Source organism: Sceloporus occidentalis, unplaced genomic scaffold (assembly GCF_023333645.1).
Source record: "Sceloporus occidentalis isolate IW3139 unplaced genomic scaffold, rSceOcc1.0.p SCAF_34, whole genome shotgun sequence".
In the NCBI taxonomy this organism is placed as follows: Eukaryota; Metazoa; Chordata; class Lepidosauria; order Squamata; family Phrynosomatidae; genus Sceloporus; species Sceloporus occidentalis.
In genome coordinates this window covers 5182125-5199197 of record NW_028317014.1, presented here as the reverse complement: position 1 = coordinate 5199197, position 17073 = coordinate 5182125, and the positions used below count along the sequence as shown (strand labels likewise).

At 38.4% G+C, this 17073-nt stretch overlaps 2 protein-coding genes across 3 annotated transcripts; one reads left to right on the top strand and one right to left on the bottom strand.

Annotated features, from left to right (window-relative positions):
- Window positions 1–394: 394 nt before the first annotated feature.
- On the bottom strand, window positions 395–5992 carry LOC149298179 (iduronate 2-sulfatase-like). Its single transcript, XM_089487649.1, has 8 exons — window positions 5861–5992; window positions 4952–5129; window positions 3817–3905; window positions 3538–3738; window positions 2863–3033; window positions 2216–2342; window positions 1973–2134; window positions 395–861 (listed from the first exon to the last, which is right to left on the bottom strand). The coding sequence occupies exons 1-8, from the start codon at window positions 5990–5992 to the stop codon at window positions 395–397; spliced, it is 1527 nt and encodes a 508-aa protein (XP_089343775.1).
- Window positions 5993–9549: 3557 nt separating this feature from the next.
- On the top strand, window positions 9550–14572 carry LOC149298178 (transmembrane protein 185A-like). Of its 2 annotated transcripts, XM_089487767.1 has the most exons (7): window positions 9550–9587; window positions 10905–11081; window positions 11982–12192; window positions 12693–12776; window positions 12926–13102; window positions 13650–13773; window positions 14328–14572. In XM_089487767.1, the coding sequence occupies exons 1-7, from the start codon at window positions 9550–9552 to the stop codon at window positions 14570–14572; spliced, it is 1056 nt and encodes a 351-aa protein (XP_089343893.1). The 2 variants fall into 2 exon arrangements, with proteins under 2 accessions (XP_089343893.1, XP_089343895.1); XM_089487769.1 differs by lacking the exon at window positions 10905–11081.
- Window positions 14573–17073: the final 2501 nt, after the last annotated feature.

Genomic DNA, 17073 nt, shown 5'->3' with positions numbered 1-17073 from the left:
TTATTATTATTATTTATTTAAATTTATAGAAAAACAATCCCTAAATATGGAATATAAAAAGGTAATGGGATGGAATTTTTAAGATTACTGGTTGCTTGTCCTCAAACATGAAAATACACTTTCCTTCATCTATGGCACGGATTCTGGTGTAATTGTGACATTTTGAAAGGGAAATGCTGCCATCAAGTGTTGAATTTCTATTATAATATTCAAATTAAATATAATTATAAGTTGATTCTTATGACAAGAAGACACACAAAAAAACACTCTAGACATAAATATTTATAAAACAAATTCTGGTACAATGTTTGGAAAGCAATGCACATTTATCCAGTATAATAAAAAAAGTATAAAGGTATATTATGTCCGAAGCACACATTTACAGTACTTGTAATCAGTACTTGAAGCCAAAACGTTTTCTAGCAATCTCATAATACGCTGATTTATTAAATAAGTTGTTGTCTTGATTTGGATCGGTCTTCACAAGATAAAGTTCTTCTGCGTGGATGTCCGTAAAATTAGCCTCAAATGTAACAGGGTTGTAACCGACCCACACTGTATACCTATAATCAAGTGTTCTTAAAGAATATCCCATTATTGTTATGCTTTTAAGGTCTGGCAAATCAGAATTCCACTGGGGTTTGTCAGAAGGTCTGGGATAACTGCTGTAGGCAGCAATGTTTGCAATGTTTTCATCCTTAGGTATTGGTGTGTGGATGTATCGGGCAATGCTGTGTCCTTCTGTACACAGTTCTACATCAAAGGATTGTTGTGGACATACTGGAGGCACTGGAAGTCTGGCAAGATCAGCAATGGTTGGAAACAAGGACACCAGTTCCACAGGAACATTGCGCAATATACCTGTTGAGGAAAAGGAATATATACATCCTTGTAGGGACATGTAGGGACATTGTGCTGTATTGTACTAGGCAACTAGAAACAGCATACAAAGGTCAGAAATAACCTGAAATTAAACAACCTGTTCTCCCACAGTGTATATCTTATATCCCTAATACAATTTAAATTTGGTAAAAATTAAAATACGATGGGTTCCTTGTTTTATTAAGCAAAGTCACAAGTCTATCAAATATTGATTCTTTGAAGCTCTTGAATACTGTCTTCCCTACACAAAGGTTTAATTCTTCCCTACACAAAGGTTTAATTCACACAGATTTAACATCAACAACAAGAGAGCAGAGACACCAGTGGGAGAACATTTTTGCCAAAATGGACATAGCATCAGTGACATCAGACTGGCTGTATTAATGGGACTGTTCAAAACTCAGAGGGAGAGAAAAATATGGGAGGTTAAATTAATACTTAAATTTAACTCTTTAAACACTGGCCTCAACCGGGATAGGGAATTTGTATCCCATTATCACTTTGTAGATAACAAACCAGACATGCACACAACCTGACCCCATTAGAGTTGTGAATACCCCCTGACACCTCCTTTTATGACTCCAATCCACCTCTGATTTTAACACTATTGACTGATCAAAGAACCTTGTCCTGGACATTTTTTGATGTTATCTGCTTCCCAATTGTAACCATACTGTTTGACTGATACTTAAAGAGAGGTTTTTCACATTATTGTATAACATGCCTGATGAAGGGACCTGAGAGGTCTTGAAAGCTTGCAATCTATATCTACTCAGTTAGCCAATAAAGGTATCATTCAAACTCCACTTGTCTCCTGTAATTCTACGGCTAACACGGTACCAACTCTCATCTTCTACACAAAAAAAGGAGGTTTAGCAGAATAATGCTGCAATTTGACCCAAAAACCAAAGGAATCAACAACATTTTCTTTTACAAATGATTAGCATGTGTCAACGTTGGACATATAGCTTTGACTGTAGCTTCAAAACATTGCTTAAACCCAAACCTGGAAGAAGTAGAACATTATTTTTACTGTTCTCTTTTAAAAATAAATCTTTCTTCAGGGAAAAAAAAAAGAACCATCACTTACCTGGATATTTGCGACCTAAATCGTTGCTAAAAGGGTCTATGTATCTAAAACTGGGTTGGTGGGAGCTTGTCACTCCAGGTACATAAAACATTAGTGGCACACGTGTAGTTACATCAAAATTGCTGTACTTTGCCCATTCGCCATGCTCTCCTAAAGACCAACCTATGGGAAATCAAGGAAACGTTAAGGAACGTGAAAAGTAATGAATAAACATAGCTTCAAGAAAAGTCTTAGTTGGTGTACCGTGATCAGAGACGAATACAATAACGGTGTTGTTTAAGAGTTCTAAGTTCTCCACTTCATCCAGCAGCTCCCCAATCTGGGAATCAATGTAAGAAACGGAAGCATAGTAGCTCTGGCGGATCTGAAGCTATAGGAAGAAATAAATATTGAAAACACTTGTTTAACTATGGTCCACTGAAACACAAATCCTTTCCTTTATTCTAGTGAAGACCACATAGGCCATGATTAGGTTGAGGGCCGTGACACTCTTGTGGGTCTACCCTTCACCTCCTGGGTCTATACTAACTTAAAATACCACGAATAAGATGTACAGTTTGTTTCATTTCTTAATGACTTATGCCCAAAATAACCATTGAGATAATCCAAGTCCAGATAAATACCATCCCATTGTAATCTCTACAATGTTATCCCATTATGGTATCCCACATAATACCATACCATTGTAATCGAATACGCTGGTGATTCATAAATAAACTGATCATAGAAGGATTTTTTATTATTATTATTTTTTTACCAAACACTGTTTCTACAAGTTACAAAAAAACAGCATTATTCTTACACAAGAACATGTTTCTAGATGGGCATTTTCTCTTTTTTTCAACATTTAAGTGCTTCACTTTATTAATAGAAAAAAAGACATCTCTTACCTGGAAATCTTTAGGTATAGGGCCAAAAGGAAAACTGATATTTAATGCCTGTACATCTTCACGTTTCCGAATATCTGTCCACGGGTTGTAGGCAACCAGAGGAAGGTTCTTTGGAATGTATGGGTCAGGTGCCAGAGGAACATTTTCAATGGGATATAGCTTTAGGAACTCCTGGGGAAGAAAAAAAAACACAATAAAAAGGCTTAAATATTCCAGTGCTGCCTATTGCTTCCATGCTGCTGATCCTTCAACTGGTATTGGGCTCAATATTTAATAGTCCCAAATTTGTGTCTAAAAATCAGGATTTCACTTTGTAGACTATAGGTTGTGAAAATGACATTAGGGTGGGAACGGCAATGGATAAAATCATACACCCCCCCCCCTTACTTGTAATTCAACTTACTTGAATAGTAATAAAAAAATACTCTCTACCATGCTGCATGCGGTAAAGAAATAATTAGTTCAGTCCCGATCACCCAGCCGTACACTTTAATGAAATCCGTGACGGAATGGGCTTCATTCGCATTAGAATCAGGTCAGTGTGGTTTTTGAGGTGGGAATGACACCCAAAATATCACTTGTATATCACAATATTATTGTCAACAATGGCAGCGGTTACAAAAAGGAGGGGTTTTTCTACTTTAAAACCTCATTAACAGAAGTAAAGTATCTCACTTTTGGAAATCGAAATGGAATGTGTGGTTTATGGTAGCCAACGGCAAGAAAGAAAGAAGAATTATTCTTTTTGACGGTTCTCAAGAGTCGTATTGCTTCTTTTGTGCTTTGTATATCAGGTAATGTTCCTTCTGGAACTTCAGACACGTCCACTGGACATACTAGGTTTGCATGTAGCTTGCCATCTTCACCCTTACAGTTCTGTGCAGAACATAAAAATGACTTTAGAAAAGAAATCATTATACATTGTCACGACGTATTGAAAAAATTCATTTGTACCTTTTTGTTTTCATACATTTCAGAAGAAGGATGATATGGACGTATTGACCAGCTGTATGGGTAATCGTCCGAGTGATTGGATGAAATCCCTAAACAGAAAGGAAGGGGGAAAAAGTATATATTTATATTTGTGTATCAAAAGGCAAAGATCCTGATTAGAACAGAAAAGAGCATTGTTAATTTCTCATAACAAAACAAAAAAGCCAAGACTCCAATTGATACACAGCAGTGCTCCGTTCCTCTTCCTTGCCAATATCTGAAACATTCTGCATGTGTTTCCTTTGTGACAATCACAAGTCACATAGATGCCACTAATCAACATGCACATCTATCTGAAATAAGAGCTTCAAAGCGATAATAACCATAATTACCACTACAACCAAGTCAATGGAGTTTATTTACTAAAAAGACATTCAGCAGGATGTTTGCTGGAGAGTTGCCGTTGAATTGACAGACTAAGACAAACAGATAATAATAATAATGTATTATTTATTGTTTTATATAGCGCCATCAAATTCCATTGCGCTGTACAAATGGTAGACAGGATATATAGTATATAACATAACAATTTGACTTACAGAAACAACAGGTGAGGCGCACCCTGCGCAAAGGTGCTTACAATCTAGGTAAATAGGGTCCTACTTAAAATCTTCTAGTAGACTTTTTTACCAGGGATGGCCCTTTATTAAAACATAGGAATATAAAATCGGATGGCCCATCTAGTCGGCCCATCTTCCTGCTGTAAAAACATTAAACCTTATTTGCTCCTTGTTTTATATTCATATAATACCCCTATACCTACCCAATGCATGATTGAATTCTAATAAGCAAACCTAAAACCACAACTCTATTGCCATAACTGGCTTTGATGAATTATCGTTATCGGTATTTCACCTTAACATGTTTACCTGTCTGGTTGGATTAAATGAAACCCGCTCTCATTTGTTTCATTTGAAGGCAAAGTGGACGTGGCTATTTTTTGCAATCAGTTGTGTTTGTAGGATGCACTTTGGCAAAGGGACCTTTAAACCTGTGCTTGTTTCTTTGGAAATAGTCTCTGGTGCCAGGATGTTTTTGATGCAGACCTACACAAACATCTACAAATAATAAAGAAAATGATCCAAATGTGGCTTACCTGGATGGAACACTTTACCCACTGACAGAGCTTCATAGCCATGTTCTTTAAAGTACTGCGGGAGAGTGGAGTAGTTCCCGGCATGCTTTCTCCAGTAGGAATTAAAGTCAAATAACCTGGTTGTGTTCGGCCTCCTTCCCGTAAGGAAAGATACTCTGCTGGGAGCACACACTGCTTGCTACAACAGGACAGGAAAGCAGCCATTATTGGTGCTTAAACCAATCAACGTCAAGGGATTTTACAAACAAACAAAAACAAGTCATTCATATACTGCTTATTCAGTAGCTCTTAAGTATAGTATTTTATTAGACCCAAAAGAATGTTAAATGGTGTCATTAAGTATAGTCCAAGGACATTACTGCTTGTCTGATCAATAACATTTCCTTTGTGCTCACTTGTTGGTTTCCTCACTGGAGGCTAAGGGTGCCGAGTAGTCTTCATCACAATTACCTAGATACCTAGTGGAGGAGCAAGGTGACGTGTGCTTTACCTAATACTGCTCACTGATATGATGTCATAACTCACCTTATTTTACAGCACTTAGCAAACCTGGGAACAAGACCACTAGAGGCAAATATCTACCTGCCCCACCACCATTCGCTAAGAAAAAAGCCACAGGGGTAGTTTGGGGTTGTGACATCGTATCCAACCACCCCAGGAGGCATATCTGCTCTGTCATTAGGCAGCCAGGAGAAAAATAGCAAGCATTTATACCATTGCTACAGCCAAATCTACTATGCTAAACATTAGAACTAAGGAGTGTAAGCGTTCTTGGCTACTTAAGTGAAGCTTTGGCCAATAATAAAGCTTTCTTTAAGTACACTGTCTTAATTTATCTTTCTTTGTATTTCAAACAGATTGTGTTACTTAACGATGAACAGTCCCTCCCCAAACACTGTGATGTCTTACCTGGGCATAAGCATTAGTAAATACAACGCTCTGAGAAGCCAACTGATCAATGTTAGGAGACTTCACAAGGCCATCACCATAACAGCCAAGGCTCGTCCGTAGATCATCCACAATTAGCAAAAGTACATTCATACCGCCTAAACACAAAATATATCATCAGGATACAGCAATAAGTGTGTAAAGCATATTTTAGTAAACCCTAATTCCAATAAAATCACAAAAAGAACCAAAAATAAAACCTATTCAATAAGCAATAGTTGTATAAATGAATAGGATGAAGTTTAATTCTTCTATACACATTGCATAAAACTAATTATTTTTAGATGAATTTGTTGAAATTACTGGTTTTTAAAGATGTTTGTTAAGAGTTTTAGCTTTTTATCTGCTTAGAATTTGGCTCACAAGCTTCATTGAGTCGTTAATAAAGGACGTAGCCTTTAGGTCTGTAATATCTGAGGGTCTTGAAAAAATAAGACATTATAAAATAATATATTTCTCTTAAGCTGGAGTTTGGGGCGTTGTGGAGATGGGCTGGGGTTCTTCTCACCAGCCTCTGTCTCATATGACACTGGCCCTCCATCTGAGCATTTGTGATGCTAATTAGCGAACGGATGGAATCGTAGCCAACTGTAACCGGCTTTCCATTCGTTATTACCAAATATCTAATGTAATGGAGACTCAGTGGGTGATAGTATTTAACCCATTTTGTTTGTAATTCTTTTTCCAAAAGCAATAAACACACACACCCACATTATATATATATATATATATATATGCAAAACTATTGATAGCAGATTAGGAAGCGTATGTAGTAATAACCAGACCATATAGCGGACATACTGTATAGTAAACACATTCTCTTCCTCTAAAAGCTTTTAAAACAGCACCTCAGTCTTTTGTGTTTTCCCGGCCGGGTGCACTATTGTGCGGATAGTGTGTTTGTATAAAGGTGCATACATTTTTATTCATTCTCTAATCTTATTCTCTTGTTTGTTAAGTACGTTTACTTTTTACATCTGGAAACATTTCCTTAAGTGGTGTAGATTCCTTTGTGGCATATATATATATATATATATATATATATATATATATATATACACACACACACACACTATGCAAGTGTTCACCTACCACAATAAATATTTACATATTTACAACATTTATGTTTCTTGTCTTTTTATTATTTCCTTATATTTAATTTGTTTAATTAATCAATAAATGACATTTTTCAGTGCTTGTATTTTTTACTTAATTTTATTGTTTCTTCCATTTTTGTTGACATTTCTGTATTCTTTTCTTTAGTGTCCAAGTTATATTTCACATATCAGAATATGACATTTTACTTCCTGGTTTTTGTGCTGGACACTTAACTTACGGATATGCTGTTTTTTTTCACTATTTTTGATATGAATTTATACATGTTTTTTCCCCAAGGGGTTTGAATGATTAATTTTTCAAATTTCACATTGGCGTTTGCCACTTTGTAGCGCGGTACACTTATTCTCTTATGTAACATATTGATGCATTACAATGTAGCAAGTAAGCAATGTAACAGCAACAAGATACAAGCCATTCCCCCCCATCTGCAGCTGGGAGGTTGTTCCACTTATCTACCACCCTCTCGGCAAAGTAAAACATCCTTACAGTACTTCTTATAAGGTTTAAAGCACATGACCTGTTATAGGGTCCTGCTGCAGACTTCGCTTCCTACAAGGAGCTGCTTCTCCATCTGTAACGTAACCAGAGACAAGCAACAGGATTAGGAGCCGCACTGCGCAGGCACCCGGGGCGGCCATAGCGGGGGAGAATGACCCTCTATCCCATCTACTGGAATAGACTAACACACAGCAGCACCGTGTAACACTTCTCCATGGTTAATGCGTCTCCCTAGACTGATCACGGGACTGGCTGCTGTCTGATTGGTCCATTACAGCATTCTCATGATTAGATCACAATTGAGAGACTGTGATTGGCTCAGTCAGGCATGTGTCACAACATTTTACTTCTTAATTTAACTCCTGTGCAGCTGGATAGAACTTAATGATGCTAACACAAATCCACATTTTCATTTCCATACACCCTGAAGGTTCGAAGAGAACTTCGCTGTCTTAACAAAGTACAGGAAGGAAGTTTTTTTTTTCCAAAGGAGGAGAAATGATGGAAGAAGAAGTCATAACCTAAATAAAACTAATGTGTCTAAAACTTTGGTGTAATGTAAGAATGGCTTACTTTACAGAGAGGGTGGTAGATAAATGGGACAGCCTTCCAGCAGAAGTGGTAGCGGCTAATACAGTGAGGGAATGTAAGCATGCATGCATATGGTTATCCTGAATCTAAGACAAGACCGAGGAATGATTAAGGTCTCAGTCTTTGCAGCAGATTAGATGGGCTAAAAGGGTCCTATCTATCATCAAATGCTTTGCCCTAAGGAAAACCATTGAATATTGAATTATTACATACAATATATCACCCTTTAGCACTAACTCAACCACCCTTTAAACACCAAAGGGATGTGCAGGTTTACCGTCTGGGTGGTGTTGCGCCAGCAGGCAGGCAAATAGTGATAAGCTATGGCATGGTTGGGTGTTTGTTAAATGGAAGTTGGTAGATTTTAGAATGCGAGAGACCGCGGAGGAATAGAGGACACACGAGAGAGGAAGAGTAAATGCAATCATACAACGTCTAATCAGGGGATGTAGATCTCAAAAGCCAACGCAACAGCACAGATGCCCTCGGGTATTGTTTAAAAGCGATCGCTAATTTCAAACAACAGGATTGGGAAGGGGCATTAACCCGTTTAACTCCCTTCAACATTTCAACCTGCCACAGAGGACGCTTTTAGGGGATGCAGTAAAAGCCATGGTAAAGGAACGTGGCTCCTATGTGGCTTTCATGCAGTTGCTGCAGCTACTTATAATGGCCTACGCTGCCTAGGGTGGCAGGGGCAGAGAGACCGGAGCCAGATTGCCCTCTTGGGGGATCTGGCCACATAGTGTGCAGCCGCTCAAATGGCCGGTTACAGGGGAGATCTCTGCTGTGGAGGACTTGCCAAGTTGGCACAACATTCATGACATCATATTCCAGCTTTCTGTAGTCAGGACGATGGTTTCTGAGGGGGTGGCTGGGAACAAAGCACTTCTCTCTGTATATATCATTAATAATAATAATAATAATAATAATGGGAATATATTTTCATGTAATCTTCCCTGTGGTTTCCATGCACATTATTGGAGCTTTTTAGAGCTCTAGAACACTTTGAAAAATAGCAAACTTTCTGAGCAAGAGGCATAGAAAGAGGAAAAAGGAGTAGATTTTGGTCTCAAGGAGGAACTGTCCTTCCCAAAAAGGGACAGTTGGGTGTTATATGTATGTAACTACTTGTTAAAATATCCAATTGTTAATTTATTGTCAAAAGCGGTTCCTTCTATAATGGATATACAATTAAGGTAGACATTACTAATATTGTTGTGATTATTATTATTATTATTATTATTATTATTATTATATTTCCCCTCGCTACAGGTTTGTATGGTTATGTACGTATTGGTGTAAATACACGCTCACCAGCGTTCTGGCAGCCTGTTTGTGTAAGTACGGTTGCGCTCCTTTTCCTGTATTTACGGCGGCCGAGGCAGCAGCTGCTGGGCGCAATGTCGGCGCAGTGGTGAGAGCGGAGCTGGGATCGCAACATGAATCTCAGGGGCCTTTTTCAGGACTTCAACCCCAGGTGAGGCAGTCGTAAGAGGGGTGTAACGACACAGAGACCGGACGGGAAACGGACGCTGAGCTTAGGAGGAAAGCCTGGAGGGATGAGTGCTTCAGTGCGGTAGAGAGACCAGGAGAGGGCCGAGGACGTGAGGCCTAGTTACGAGGGTCTGTAGAGTGCTGTGAGGGCGAGGGAACAGGGCGACTTGTAGTGACACCGGTAGAGGATAAGGCCCGGTTTGGAGGGCAGGGGAAGGCAGGGTCCCGGAGATGAGGCCTAGCTGGGAAGAGCTACATGTAAGAGTAACCGCGAGGGTAGTTTCAGGCAGAGACCACGGATGTGTCACTAATAGTGGCTGCCATGGGAGGTGATGGGCATCTAAAGAAGAGACCCCCGGAGCCATCGTGACGTCTTTTGGCCGCTGTAAGTCAGCGGCCGGGGAATGTGGCACCGTCTCCGGCAGGGGTGGACGCAGTCAGTAGTCACAAGCCTTCGGTGCCAACTACAGACAGTTCCGTATCCTTCCCAACAGTAACTTGCAAATCAGCTTTTATCAAAGGCAGGAACAGCTTAATAAACTGCTCTAACGACTTAATGGGGAGGAATAATCATGCGGGTCCCCAGAACAGGGCATTAAAATACCTTCTCATGCTTAAAAATATACATAATATATGCACGCGTCACTAGATATATATATATATATATATATATATATTAGTGACACATAAAAATTATATAGTGACACTTAAATATATATATATAATGTGTGTGTGTCACATGTCTGAGTACGGCTGAAATATGCAGAGTTACTCGTTAAATAAATGTATTATTTCTTCAGATCTCTGTGTGGTTTTTGCATAGATATGAATTAGCAAATGATATGTACATCATACTATTATAACGAGCCTTCCTTTTAAAAATTCATGCCGAACCAAAAATTTCTCACGTAGGAGATGTGTTCAGCTGCCGCTGCTGCTGCCGCCATCAAATATCCCCCCAGTCAGCTCCAGCTCTAACACAGCAAATGCTGTGGGCAGGGGTCTGTCAAGCCCCCAAGAGCTTTCCTGCCACTGCTCCTTTTTCTTTTTTTTTTATATATATATATATTTTTTTATGGATTATGCTATATCTATAAAATGTATAAAATGGATTTCGGGTGTGTAAAGTCCTTCATTAACATGTTCAAGGAGTACATTGCAATGTATAATGCTGATAATGTAAATGGCGTTATTCTGGCACAGATAAGGCTGATAATGATTTAATTCATGAAACGCATTGCGTGACATTAGTGTGTTTATTGCGGCAGCTCAGAACTTTATCCTGTTTCCTATTTTGCAGCAAATTCCTCATTTACGCGTGTCTCCTGCTATTCTCCGTTCTCCTCTCTCTGCGTCTGGATGGGATCATTCAGTGGAGTTACTGGGCAGTCTTTACACCGGTATGGCTTTGGAAGTTGATGGTGATCGTGGGAGCCTCAGTGGGCACTGGCGTTTGGGCAAAGAACCCTCAATACAGGTATGGTGCAAAGATAACTGTGAAGCCCATAACCTGATGCTGTGACGCTTTAGGGGTGTATGCACTAAGCTTGGCATTTGCTGGAAAATTGCAATTTCAGTGCGTTCCAAGAGGCCAAGACTTCTTCTGCAAGGGGATGACTTCTAAGAAAGCGCCACACATTGACTACACTTATCTGATTTGGCCCTGCTAAGTACATAGTCAATGGGGGGATTTCTTGAGATTCGCCTCACAGATTAATAGAAATGCAACAGGTATTGACCCTTTATGTTATATAATGAAACCAGAGATGTTAAACGTACCTGATTTATACATTAAAGGAGTTTGCGGAACAGAATAGGCACAACCCTTGTCAGCCTATCCAGCTAGAAACGCTTGATTCCTACTATAGATTTCACCAGATTGTGTCCCCCATAACAGTAACTCATATCCTGATACAACTACATGAATTGTTTTATATTTCCTCATTTATGTTTCTGTCTTAAGAGGAATCTTTGGACATCATATGTCTTTTAATGGATATGATAGCTGAGTAATCCAAACAAATTTAAAGGGTTCCCCTTCCAAATGCATGGAGGGATTCTGCAGTATCCCCCATATGCATCTGTCCCCTGACAGGACAGCACTCCTATTGAAATCAGCAGGATCCCATCCTGTGCACACTTAGGGGGTGGGTGTTTTTTAAGACCCCTGGAAATCTCATGAGAGCTGTAGGTGAGCACAAACACACTTGAATGGTTGATCTGTAGATGCGTCTGGGCAAATGTATCTCCTGCAAGGCAAGAGACTGACAGATGGAAAATAAATATTGAATGCAAAAAGGATCCTGCAAATGATGACTATGCAATTTAAATCCTTTTTTTTTTTTTTTTTTTTTTTTTCTTCTTCCCAACACTACAGGGCAGAAGGTGAAACCTGTGTGGAGTTTAAAGCTATGCTCATTGCTGTGGGGATACACTTACTGCTGCTTATGTTTGAAGTTCTTGTCTGTGATCGAATTGAACGAGGAAGCCGCTACTTTTGGCTCTTGGTTTTCATGCCATTGTTCTTCGTGTCCCCTGTTTCAGTAGCTGCGTGTGTATGGGGTTTCCGGCATGACAGATCTCTGGAAGTGAGTTAACTGAAAGTGTTCTCTAAGAAGTTAAAGGTCTTTATACTTCTGAAATAGTATAGAAGATGATAGCTCATTTCTGCAAAAGGAACTATTGCCACAGTCTGTATAGGATGTCACTGAGAAGCTACTTAAATAGACTCCGTTCAGGCCCACGATATTACGCCTTAATAATGTTTTTATGATTTAGCTGCGGTTCTACTGCCTTCAGTAAGGTCACCAACAAGATGTCACATGTGGAATACAATATTACAATGAACACGAGCCCTGCTGTATATAAAGGTGCTGAATCTGTTGCAATCAATATGAAACTGCATAAAAAGTTGGTCACTCGCAGTACATTGTAACTTGTTATAGGTGGTGATCGATCTGTTACAGTGTAACTTTCCACTTCATTACTTTATTTGGTTACCTCTGACTATGTGGCAACCTTCTTATTTACAGGTCTTATGTTGCATTGTTTCATTATATAATTATTTTTGTTGTGTTTTCTTTTGCAGCTGGAGATCTTGTGCTCGGTTAATATCTTACAATTCATTTTCATTGCACTGAGACTTGATGGTATTATCACTTGGCCCTGGCTTGTAAGTTTTTGTGTGTCTTCTTTCTACCTAGTTCCATAAGTTATATCAAGTAATATTAACTACCTTGGTAGTGTTTTTTTTTTCCTTTTCTAGATTGCACATCAACTTCTAGATTTTGCTCACAGTTTAATTCAGTTCTTTCTTTCTAGGTGGTATGTGTCCCACTCTGGATCTTAATGTCCTTCCTCTGCTTAGTAGTTCTGTATTACATTGTCTGGTCTGTGTTGTTCTTGCGCTCCATGGATGTCATTGCAGAACAGAGAAGAACCCATATCACAATGGCAGTCAGCTGGATGGCCATAGTTGTCCCGTTGCTAACGTTTGAGGTAAACCCATAGTTTGGATTACTTCTTTATTTGGTTTTCTATCTGTAGGATACTCATAGCTTTGAAATTTGGACCCAGATGTATATTCATTGCGGCTGGTACTCACCCGTACCAAGGACATTGTGCAAGTTGACTTCACCAGTCAATAGTATGGCCTTCTTAAGGGTCTCCCCCCAGTCTTTTACTGAGGGATACATGTGAATATGTAAACGTGTTGTGACTCTCCATGAAAATGTATTGGTTGCAAAAAAAATATCCCTTTCTGGTGGGTTGGTGTAAGTTACGCAGAAGTAGCTATCGAGTAACCAGTGCCTCCTGTATTACCTTTTCGTGTTGTGTCTGCCATAAACAAATATGGTTGGCATCTTCCAATACAAAGTTAACGGCTTTGGCAGTTTGATTATTTGGTAGGTACTTGTACTCATCAGACTAATATAAACACAAGATCTCTAGGGTAGTGTTTGATAACATAGTCATTTTATCTGTGATTTTTCTATTATGTGTGTTTGTACAACTCAACATTAATGACAGAATTTTTGTTTGCTAGATCTTGCTGGTTCATAGACTAGATGACCATAATCTGTTCTCGTATATCCCTATATTTGTTCCGCTGTGGCTTTCTTTAATAACTCTGATGGCGACCACGTTTGGACAAAAAGGAGGAAATCACTGTAAGTATTTTCATATAAATATTTAAATAACATTTACTAGTAATAGGGTTCATTATGTTAGACCCTTGATGCCAACTCATGTTACTTTTTAAGACTGATTCCCCTACAGTACTTAATGGGATGTTCTGCTTCCTTATCTTTTTATATTTCGTGTAAAATGGCGAGATAATAATGGAATTCATTAAGAAATGCACCAGCAGTGCCAATGACTTGTAGTTTTTTAAGGTCACTGGGTTGTAGTACTTGGAAAAATATCTACAAATCCGCTCTACCAAGGCAAGGAGTGGTTTATATGGTTGTGTGTGTCTATAGAAATGCATGCTTCTACACATACTGAAGAAACATCGCTCGCTTTTACCAGCTCAAGATCCGCTAATAAGTAGGGGACAGGTTTCTAGCCCAGCCATTGTTTAGTGTATGGAAGATTAGAAGAGCTGCTGCTTTAAACAAATACAGTATGTCTTCATGTTCTATTGGTATATTAGAAATTCTATATAGCGTGTATGTAAGTGAATGGAGATTTTATTCCTACTCATTATTTAAAAACTCTGCAGGGTGGTTTGGAATTCGTAAAGATTTCTGCCAGTTTCTGTTGGAGATTTTTCCTTTCCTGCGAGAATACGGCAACATCTCTTACGACATTCATCACGAGGACAGTGAAGATGCAGAAGAAACGCCTATCCCTGAACCTCCAAAGATAGCTCCAATGTTTCGTAAAAAGACCGGTGTGGTTATTACTCAAAGTCCGGGAAAATATATTGTGCCACCCCCAAAGCTGAACATTGATGTGCCTGACTAAGGTGAAGACTCCACTGAGTAAAGAGCGTGTGTCGGGGGTACACTTCTAGGGGTCCTGGACCGAAGGGAAAAGCAGCTTATTGCTCCACAAAACTGTAAACATTACTGACCTCATGCCTTTTTATTTTTTTAATTTTATGCAGCCTAAAAAGACCTATCAATTTTGCAACAGATATCTTCATATACATATATATTTCTTTTTTGAATCCCAGTGTCATCTCATTGGTTGGAAATTGTTTAGTATTATTCTTGTCCTTAGTCCTCGTTAAACATGACATTAATATGTTGATGTAAATTTTCTAAAAGCTATTCCCACATTGTTGTATTGTAAGTGCTGCAGTGTTTTTTTTTTGTTGTTGTTTATCGTTCCAATGGAGCAGCTATGGTAAGTTATGACAATGTTTTTGCTGTCAGATGCAAGTTTTGCATCTTTTTATTTTATGCCACTATAAAAGCCTTTTTTTAAAAAATTTGCGCATAAATATTAACGCATTACCTTGATGAAATGGTAGAAATTCAAGCAGGGGATGTATTTTTTTTCCAAGCACGTGACATATCCAAGAATCAGATTCTCATGGAGGTCAAGGCTAGAAAAAGCCGGTCCTAGGTTGCAGTAAACGCAGCACAGCTAAAGCTTTTGCGCAGGTCGGTCACTGATTGGTCAGTCTATACCCAGTCTAGAAATATCAAAATCTGGCCAGGAACATCTTCATTTTTTAGGCCCTATCTGAGTTGCTGATCTGTGCGTCAGTGTAAAGTATTTATAAGAGCATTTTAGCAATGTAATATATACTACTGTACAGTATAAATGCATAAAAAATATTTTTTTAATTATGGAGTGTTTGTAAAAATGCATATATGTATTGAAAATGTTCTAATTTGCATTTTAAATGCTACAGAAAATGCCAGTAACTTCTTTTTTTTTTTGCCACACTGATAATTCAGTTTTTTTAATGCAGGAGATGATATAAATCATTGAAATGAATGTTTATAAGTTATTAGGCTGCAGAAATTTTGCTTTTATGGTTCTGCACAATGAAATGTATCTGTTCGTGTTCCGTAAAATATTCTGTTGCTCTTAAAATATTCTGGTTTGTGACTTTTATTTGACTACACTGACATTGCAACTATCACTGATGAGCGATATACGGTAACTATCATACTTTTTTTTCACTCTGCTTCTGATGGCGATTACAAATGTCAAACCTTATATATGAATAAGTAAAAAGATACAATAGGATAATAACTCCATGTGCACTTTGTGTTCGTAAGATAATGTGATCCTTATGTTAGTGACCAGAGAAATCTACAACTTACATACCTGTCATACATATGCTTTTTTAGTGTATAAAACAATACATCATAGGATTTGGGAAAACTCACAAACCAGTTGTAAGGAAAGTGAATGCGTTCATGTGCTGATCACCAAGCCCCATGGAAAAAAAACATTTTTAATTTGAGCATAAACTACAGTGCTGTAATCATTAATATAAATTAGCATTGACCAAAATGGTTTTATGTAATATTGTTTCAATAAATGTATCTGCAGACCTCTCGTCATAGTTGTGATATATTAGGTGACTTTTCCTGCACCACTAAGCTGGATTTTTTTTGCAACGCTACGAAATCTTTTCTGAAATAGGTTTTCGTTAGTCAGAAAGTCCACATGGGCGGTTTACACTTTATTCACTAAATAGAGTTTTGGTTTCAGATCCTTCACAATATGGGCCAACATTGGCAGGTTTCACCAGCAAGACGGGCTAAGCTGTTTGGCATTATGATGTCCCTACTTTGGTTACTTTAATTTCATGTTATTATGAGACTCAACATTGAAGTCTGGGTAGTCTGTTCCTTATAGCTGTAAGGATCAGGGACTCTGTACAATGGCTTAATTTGATCGAGATTATCCAGTCGTGGAATTCTCATTTAGTGATGAAAAAGCTATAGAAGATTTTTATCCAATTCCGTCTCCCATGAAAGAATGGGCAGTTTTGAGCAGTGTCTCTTTTAGCTTCATATGGTGGCATGGAGATGGCATAAACGTTGCGATTGACGTGGAGCTGTTTAAACGTGAAGTACTAGGAAGAAAGAAATTCCTAAAAATCTTTGATGCGTCTTCTATTAATGCCTTTAAACGGCAGCTTACTCTTCAAGGGTTCATCAAATTTCAAAAGGTTTTTGAAAGATCTGCTTCTTTAACCGACTGCTGGCTGAGGAGAAATCCGTGTCGGGCTTCGACAAGGTAAAGAAAAGTTTATTGAGATTCTCACTAAAGTTGTGAATTGTATACACGGAATAATGTAAGGAAAAGCTTTCCTGATTTACAGAATCCTTTACAGTTTCTATATGTAACTGGTCTGATTTAAATACATTACCCAAAGATCACAGAAACGTGATGAGGTTCAACATAGCAAATACGTCTGCTTTCATAGTAAATACACTTGCATGCACAATTTCATTTTGCACAGGAAACTTACTAGGCTTCAGCTGGCTGCTGGGACC